This window comes from Protomyctophum bolini, assembly GCF_963924005.1.
Source record: "Protomyctophum bolini genome assembly, chromosome: 22".
Taxonomy (NCBI): Eukaryota; Metazoa; Chordata; class Actinopteri; order Myctophiformes; family Myctophidae; genus Protomyctophum; species Protomyctophum bolini.
The window spans coordinates 25,602,526-25,612,173 of NC_137883.1; the positions used below are offsets into that span (position 1 = coordinate 25,602,526).

Consider the following 9,648-nt stretch of genomic DNA (forward strand, 5'->3'; position numbering starts at 1 on the left):
TCCATTAGTGCAGGTGTGGGCACCGGTTACAATTTAAAAGAAAAAGTACTGTAGTATACAGTAGAAGTAAGGCAAAATGAATAATGAAATACTACAGAGCAAATAAGGGTATACAAATAAGGAGTCTATATATTATACAGTCAATCAGTGCGCAAAAAAAAGGCCTAAAGCTGAGGCAGCTATGTTGTACTACACAAATATTCGGTGAAAGTGCTCCATCATTATCAAATGTCAAAGATTAGCAATAAAACATTTAATTTGTATAGCGCTAAATCAGTAAATGGGCTTTGCTTCACAAGTCAATTCTGTGAAATCATGCACTCACAAAACATGAACAAAAGTAAAAGTATTTACTTCCTTGACCTATACTGCTGTTTATTTATGTATAGCAGCCTACATTTTCAGAGCTCCCTCCTTGTACAGTAGTTTGGCTCAATCTCCAATTTAAACAGCTATATTATATGGAATACCTCGCTAAACAAAGCACGTGGGACAAACATTCTGCATCCAGATGTTTTATTGATGTTTGGGAATGGCCTCCTGAAAACAGAACCGGCACTGACAATGATAGTATATGAATTTTGTATGGTTGTCATAACAAAGAAAATAAATTAAAACAATCAGATCTGGCCTGGATGGGCTCGCAATCTAAAACAGGATTAATATGATTTATAGATTGTATTCAGAAATTGTATAGTCTCAGAATCCAATGTATAATTTCAGAACTCAATCCTTGATAGAGAGATCAGTGTGACTCCACTCAGAACAGTAATGAGAACAGCTCCAATGATGAGAAGATTCCTGGTTCCCTGCAGAGGACACAGATGAACACATAGAACAGATACATGTAGATAGACCTTTATTGATCCCACATCGGAAATTCAGAGTGTGAGAAGTAAAAATGAGATACAGTCACACAAATGACAGAACCCCACCCTAAAATACATGCACACAGAAAGAGTGGGGACCATGAAAGAAGAGTTTAATCACTTAATACTTTTTCAAAAATAGTGTAACTAGCTAAGCTGACTCACATGCTGCCTATTAGATCTGCTAATGCATGTTTCGAAATGTTTTGCTAAATGGCATAAAATTAACCTACAGTTTTATTCATTAGAACGTACCTTTATTTCTTTGAAGTAGAATATACTCCACATAAGAGAAATTAATGCAGGACCCTGTGGAACAGACATTTGGTCAGAGTGGTGTTCGTTGGCAAGGTTATTATGACTGTATAGTAGATAAACTAAATGACTACAAACAGAAGTTATATTTATTTCATTTTTAACAAGAACCCTAAAAACCGTTAGACTAGTATGTTAATGCAATATAACTAACACAACTGTGGTGTTTGTAAATGGTCTACCTGCTCTTCTATTGAGAAATATAGAGTAACAAACATAAATATTGCATGAGGATCAAAGCGCAATTCAGCTTTCTGTTATAGCTCCACAGTAGAAATGTCAGCACGCACTAACATCATCAGGGTAGGATATTAAAGTTATGGATTGCAGCTTTAGGAAAAGCAAATGTCATGATAAGCATGAATTGGTGTCTTCTCTCTCTTCAGAACTTACTGTGGTTCCAATGGGATATGTGATGACTGTCCCAAGGCAGTAGCAGGCTGTGAAAAATGCACACTGAGAGGCAAACTGCAGAGATGCTGCACAGAATGCTGAAAATACATGCAGAAATGACACATGTGCTATGGCTATAGGTATAGGTTATAGGGGATCATTGTAGGAGCTGGCTTCTAAAACCAAATTGAATCTTTGCTCAGTAAAAAATAATGCCATGCGCTCCATTTCCTGATATTTATTTTTCAGTGAGCAACACTCATATAATTATTCAACTTTATGCTTAATCACTTTCAACCTGGTATCCATATTTCTGTCATGTCATTATTAGCCTGGAAACCATATACAAACGTGCCAGTGCAAAAAAATAAAATAAAATAAAAAGCCCTCGGCAGATTGTGCTCAATTGCTCAATTGTGATTGGATTTCGCTGCCCCAGAAGTTGTGGTTCACCATTCAGGCCTAGTATGCAAATATGGGTACGGATCCACCCGTTTTATCCAGCACTTGGAAATGCAGGTTCCACACAGAGATTCCAGACTAATATCTAGGCAGTGATATTAGTCTGGCCATGCCAGGCTATGTTATTATAGATGGAAATGTTAAAAAAATAAAAATCTATCTATCTATCTATCTATTATATGGCAAAAACAGTCGATCTACAAGCTCACATCGTCTCCATCGTGAAGTGTTGTGAGCTTAAAGATCTGCTATTTTCACTATTTGTCGTACGACGAAGTAACAGTCAAACATAGCAATATGTTTACCGGTACTTTAAAAGCACCACCTGAACCAAGATGAACTACTCACCTGGCAATATACACTTGGATGGTAAAACAGGTGCATTTTTCATCACTACACAATATCCAACAAATGCTACCGATGTCAGAGTACTGCTTCCAGTCATGTGAGGGAAAATGTAGTCCAGATCTAAAGAAGATACAGAAACCAAGATAGCAATGTCAACCTTGTACATTTCATATTATATATATCTTGCAGAGTTCCAAAGGCCTTTACTTTGGTCTTACCTAACTGGCTAGCTCCAGGAAAGGACGTGGCATTCTTCAAGGAGTTGTTTTTAATGTATATTATTGGGGTATAAGCTCCACCATAAAATAGCCCAGCCATAGTTGCAAGTGAGCAGCCCCTTTGTGGAGAAAATAGCAGTTTTTTACTGAAGTCAATAAAAGCTGTCAAACAAACAAATAAAGCATGTGTGTGTGTGTGTGTGTGTGTGTGTGTGTGTGTGTGTGTGATTCTTCTATTCCAAAATAGCAGATGTACAAGCTCACAGCATGGCACGAAGTAAAGCGATCGATGTGAGCGATGTGAACTGCTATTGTTGAATAGCCAATGCAAAAATCTAAAATCACGCAGATGCTTTCCCGGTTTTAATGAGTTAAGACAGAAGTTTATATGTTGGGCGACCTGATAGCTGAGAGGTTAGGGCACGTGACAGTCACAAGTTCGATTCCCAGTTGACCATTTTCTGCATGTCACTCCCTATCAGCCATAGCTGAATAGAGAGCCCTCCTGGGAAGACAAAGGGTCCTAGGTTTGACCCCCAGCAATGTTTTGAGGTGTCCCTGAACAAGACACTTAACCCCTAACTGCTTCCACTCTCGCACTCCCTAGAGAGAAGCACTCAACCGGGTAAATCAGAAAATAGAATCTCCTCCGTAGCCAGGTATTTTTTAACCCATTTTCTCCCCAATTTAGTACTCCTCCCGCCCAACACTCCCCGCTGAAAGGTACTCCGCCCCAGCAGCCCATAGGGGTACTGTATGTAGTGACAAATATCACCCTACCCACATGGCTTCCCGCATGGCTTCCCTCCCACGAACACAGGCCAATTGTGCGTGCATAGATGCCCGACAAAGCCAGATGCACCACGGTGGACTCGAACCCACGATCTCCATGGTGGTGGGCACTGGGCAGGGACTTCACCACTGCACCACCCAAGCGCCCTAATTATTATTTATATCACTCCACTAATACTACAACTCAAATAAAGGCTCAGAAAAAGCATCAGAAATATCTTTAGAAGTTCATACTTTGCTGTACAGAATAAATAGGGGCAGGCAAAGACTTACATGATCTTCTTGTTGACAGGAGTCAGTCTGTCAGTCCAGCTGGCATGACCGTTCATATCAACAGACCGAATGTAGTCACTGTCTGTGGAATCCAGCTGAATGGACATGAGAAAAGTACAGCCACTACAGAATATGACCATGGTCATGGTTCCTTTATTTATTACACGATTAGTTGTTGTTCCAGGCCACATATTTAATATCTATCTATCTATCTATCTATCTATCTATAAATGCACCAAGTCTATACGTCTGTGATCCACATAACCCGAGAACCGTTCGCCCACCAACTTAAAATTCAACACATGCGTTCCACACCCCCACAGGGAGTGCAGTGCCCGGTGTCGAGTCGGTCGGACCCACGGTTGTCCAGAACCGCCACAAAAGGCCTCTGCCCGGGATCTGGACAGGGCCCCTGCCCAGGGTCCATATATGGAGCTGGCCTGTTCTGACATCACAAATATGTTCTGCATAGACTCCATATTTGGGCATGCCTTACAAAGAACTCCATATGGGCATAAATGGGACACATAATATGTAAAAACTGGGTGGGGAATGCATTTCCAACTTGCATCGTTACAAGTAGGCCAGTGCCCAATGGGCACCACTCTAGTATTCTAAATTAGGAGGCCTGTTGTTGTGGAGAATGATAACGTTGTTAAGAATGTGATAATTGCACAGCAAATTAAAGAATAGTGAAGCTAATTGACCTGGTCTGAATTTGTTCTGCATCTGTGAAGCAGCGGTTTCCTCTCCTCATCATCCTTCATGTCCTCACATCTAATTTCCTGTTCCTCCGTCTTAATGAAAAACAGGATCAACACACTAAAGAGACAAAGAGAAAACATGGTAGTTGTGAAAAGAAAATGTGCATATTATTTCACTCTTAAATAATAGCAACATTATATTTGTATTAAATTAGATATTTTCGCTGTATATTTCACATCCACAAAAATGCACTTTAAAAAGGAATCAAATGTTTTGTTACAGTACATAACCTTATTGTTGCAAGTGCAGTTCCAATATAGTTGAGTAGTGAATTTGGTACATCTTGTTTATCAAGACCAAACCAACCAAATCTAAAGTGTATACAGACATGAGTGAATGAAGAGTCAGAAGAGATGAACACAACATGATAAGAATGACTATCATAATGTATCATTTGTGTAAAACCTTTGAAAAGTTGCGGAATATTTTCACTTATAATAACATGCCCAACATATGAAGACCATAAAAGCAAATAAGCTAACAGTAAAAAGTGTAAATGGTTGTACCTTGCACTAGCCCATGCCATGAGCAGGCTGAACACTGACCAAATAAGGAAGCCCATTCCAAGTCCAATAGTCTTTATGATCGGTACCGTGGCCAGATTAGCTACGAAAACAGAAATAAGGAGACACACACACACACACACACACACACACACACACACACACACACACACACACACACACACACACACACACACACACACACACACACACACACACACACACACACACACACACACACACACACACACACACACACACACACACACACACACACACACACACACACACACACACACACACACACACACACACACACACACACACACACACACTCACATTATACCTAAGGCAGTAGTTATCAAACCTTTTCATATCAAGGACCCCTAAATTGACATTTATTAGCGCGCGGACCCCCATTTGAAAAGATGCCAGGGACCCCCATAAGAGAAATGGATTCTCAACCATCTTAATTTCAACGACCCACGGTTTTGCTACAGGCCCCAATTTAATGGCATTTCTATCTCTGGGACCCTAATTTATACAGTAAAATCAATTAATTTAACTCTCAGAGTTAGAGACCCATAAGGGTCTATTTGGTTCATAACTATCATTTAGCTGGGGCAGCTGGGGCAGCTGGAACTCCTTCAAGGACCCCCTGGGGGTCCCCAGACCCCACTTGGAGAACCACTGACCTACGGCAAAGAGGAAACCTCCGACCATGCTCAAGGCCCAGATATCAGGGCAGCCCCTGATGACATACACCAGGAGAGATTCCAGAGCCAGTGTGTTGCAGAAGACAAATTGGAAGAACATACCTGTCAGGGCAGAAAGGGCAACCCCTTTACAGTCTATATTTACAAACCATATTCATACATAGCAGTCAATGGGAATTGATAAAAAATGACATGCTGATTTGCTTTGGTGTGGTGGTTAAGTGCACATAATAATTATGGTTGTTGATTTTCATAATTTCATTGAGGATACATTATGTAGTATGAGGCAGTCACCATCTCCGGTATCTACACTTTTGACCGGCACCAGGGCGGAACCGAAGCCAATGACTGACAGACCCAGACAGGTGAAACCCTCAATAAGAGAGTGGGAGGTGTTTGTCTGGGCCAGAGAGGTGTTGGATGCATCGGCGGGTTGCCACCTTCCATCACTGATCAACCCTGGAACACAGAACACAAGGGAGATACGGAGGTAGACCACTGCTTCTCAACATGAAGCTGGGAGTCTGAGACCCCCAACTACATATAAACTGGTGTTGCAGATTTCATAGCAGACTTGTTTGACAGTACGAACATAAGATAGACATTTAAAGGACAACCTAAAACATGAACCTTGGTTGAAAAAAATAAAGTTGTCCTTTAAACCACTATCCTCTTAATCCCTTGTAAACTTGACTGTTGACTCTATACTTGGGTCTGCTCCTTTTCCCCTCTACACTAGCTCTGGTCCATAGCTTGGACCAGAGCTATACCGAGGCTACTCTATACACTCTTTGCTGAAAATAGCTGATCTGCTATTTTCGGCTAATGTTTCCCCTCATACAGAATAGGGATTCTAGGGTCCAAGTGGTTCATGTGTAAAAATAAAAAATAAAAAATAAAATCACACAAAGACTTGGAGACCCTCCTGTCGTAACTCTGAGGACCCCCTAAGGGTCCCAGATACCCTGTTGAAGACCCAAGCTTTAGGAAGCCTGATTTTAGCCTCAGTGTCTTCTTCATTGAACTGTAGTTAGTTCCAGGATACAGAACAAGGAATGTGCAATGTAATGCACTGAACTGGTAGGAAATCTGCAACGTAAAGCATCAAAGCATAATTACAATTGTCATATGACTGCCATTCAGTTTACTATCCTGGCCCATAAAGTCTCTCAAGGAATGATATAACAGCAGCATCTCCATGTCCAGCTTGTGCAATGCACAAGACCCAGGTACGTCATAGATGGTTTTATATTACAAATACAGAAATAAGTTATTGCACACCATTACACTATATTATAATCAAAACAGTCTTACATTAGGAAATACATATATACACAACACACACACACACACACACACACACACACACACACACACACACACACACACACACACACACACACACACACACACACACACACATATATATATATATATATACACACACACACACACACACACACAATATGAAAATATGGAAATAGACAACTGGAGAGACAAGTATACAGAGAGAGAGAGACAGACAGACAGACAGAGATAATAATACTTACGGTCATTGCGGACATCTTGGGCTGAGGACACCGTCACCAGATGAAGGGCTACAAGGATGCATCCTCGGTTCATGTTGTTGTCCTCCCTGTTGTAGTAAATGTACTGTAATGTGCACAATGCCCTTACATAACAGAGGTATGACCTGGCTCATTGTAATGTCCTTTATATGATCAGAGCAAAGGTACAGTGTGCCTGTATGAACTTGCTCAGTTTGCCACTGAACTCCATCATAACTCTATTAACCATTGCTCATCCCCAGACATGCAGCAGCTTTAGAATATTTAGTTAGTTACTTTGACTTTAGCCTATTTTCTAGCATCCTTGACTTTAAAAATGAAATAATTAAACTGACCCATGTTGACTGTTGAGACAACTGACTCATTCAATTAATCACATGTTAGTTTATTTAACTTATAATAAGTAAGATATAAAAACTAAGTACATTATTGGTACTAGACCTGTACGTGCCCATCGGCCTACTTGAGAATAATCTGAGTTCCCAGAAGTTTTATTTTTCGCGACTAGGGGGGTGAGAAAGAACGATGCAACTTGGGAACCTAAGAATACCCGTCGTCAACTTGTCGTAGCACCCGTTTTAACTGTAGGCTAATCAATTGTCAGGTGTGGGGTTGCCATGCAGGCAATCAATAGGTGGTGGTTTTTTTGTGGTGGTTCTGGAGAACCGTGGGTCCGACCGACTTGATACCGGGCACTGCACTCCCTGTGGGGGTGTGGAACTCGTGTGTCGAATGTGAAGTCGGTAGGGCAAACGGTTGTCGAGTTACTTGCATTACAACCGTACACACATGCACGCACGCAGACAGAGACTAGGTGCATTTATAGTAGGATGAGACCATTATTGCATCATAAACGTAACTACAAGTAACTTTCCGCAAGTTTAGTAAAAAAAAAGGAAAATAAATCTGATAAATATAAAAATGTAATAAAATGTTTCAAGGACAGCTTTGTACACCAGTGGATTTAGATTTGATACACTATACTGATACTTAAGCCAATTTCAACCACAAACTTACTTCTAACCACTTATATGACAGTGCATGGAGGTAATACAGTACCATTAGAAGGCTGTGGTTCCATAAACTCAGTTAACTAGAGGCATTTTGGAGATATGCATCATGTGCAATATAATTCACATTAGACAACATAATGACAGTTTAACGTTTAACTGTAAATACATAATGAGTACACTGTAGAATAAATTGTGTTTAGTGTTTGTGTAGGCGTTTTCGAAGCATCATAGGGAATAGATATTGTTTTTTGGAAAGCAATAAAAATGTCTGCTGTTGTGACTTGTGAGATTCAGCCCAACAGTTACAAGTTTACTATGCGGTTGCTTCTTATCTGTTGAATATTATAGTAAACCCTTATTACATGTTGGTTGTGCAAAATGCACACAACATCCCCCCCCCCCCCGCCCTTCCTTTTCCCCCACTCTGTACATTTTTTTTTTTTTTTTCCCCCGGAAATGATTTAGATTTTTTTGTTTGTTATTGATAATGTTGAATTTTGTGTTTGACTGCAGTCACTGCACTGCTGTTTTTACATTCATGTTCAATAAACTATTCAATCAATCATCAGCAGGGATGAAACCAATAACCTAAATTTTACACATCATGGAAAAAAAATGAAACAGTATTTTAGGTTGTATCAGACATATAAGCATAACATTGTGATAGACACTGGCAAGGAACAATCACAAAAACACAAAATAAGATAAAAGCCAAGGAGCTTCTCACCTATGTATAGTGCAAAGCCTTTGCAGCAAAGGGGAACACCCTGCGTGTTCCCTTCAACAACCTTCTTCAACAACCAGGCAGTTAATATAGGATGTCTACACTTAGATAATGATAAGAGCTAGGGTGCTTAACAGGCCTTAAAGCCGTGCCTTGTCATGTGCCATCAACAACCAGTTGTTCTAGAAATAGATTAGATGGTGAAGAAAGGGAAGTTGGAAAGACGCTTTCAGACAAACCACAAATCATCTGACAAGACTTCTCCAGACGAGAAAACAAACACCATGTTGAAAGAGGTTAATACCGTTTGTGATTTATGTGATTGTGAGATGGAGGATTACTGATTTAAGCAGTCACACCTGGCCTGAGTCAAACTAGAACTGGACTCAGAGCTGGATTTGATCAAGGCACAAGAGGATAAATCAGTCATCTCCACAAACACAGGAGAGGCGATAGCTCTCCACTGTCCGCTCCGGACAGAGGCTATCTCTTGAGTGTTTGTGGAGATGACTGATTTATCCTCTTGTGCCTTGATCAAGTCAACAGGTGCACAGCCACACCCAGCTCTGAGTTCAGTTCTAGTTTGACTCAGGCCAGGTGTGACTGCTTAAATCAGTCATCCTCCATCTCACAGTGATTTACTGACAGTAAGTCCTGGTGCACGAAATTATTTCTTACAGTGTCTCTTG

At 40.5% G+C, this 9,648-nt stretch overlaps 1 protein-coding gene across 1 annotated transcript; it reads right to left on the reverse strand.

Moving 5' to 3' along the window:
* Positions 1 to 417: 417 nt before the first annotated feature.
* Positions 418 to 4,479, reverse strand: LOC308310085 (transmembrane protein 144-like). The gene is made up of 7 exons (XM_080756165.1): positions 4,378 to 4,479; positions 3,671 to 3,765; positions 2,606 to 2,724; positions 2,388 to 2,507; positions 1,578 to 1,675; positions 1,125 to 1,178; positions 418 to 809 (listed from the first exon to the last, which is right to left on the reverse strand). Exons 1-7 carry the CDS (start codon positions 4,435 to 4,437, stop codon positions 720 to 722), a joined length of 636 nt encoding a protein of 211 aa, XP_080612291.1. The 5' UTR covers positions 4,438 to 4,479; the 3' UTR covers positions 418 to 719.
* Positions 4,480 to 9,648: the final 5,169 nt, after the last annotated feature.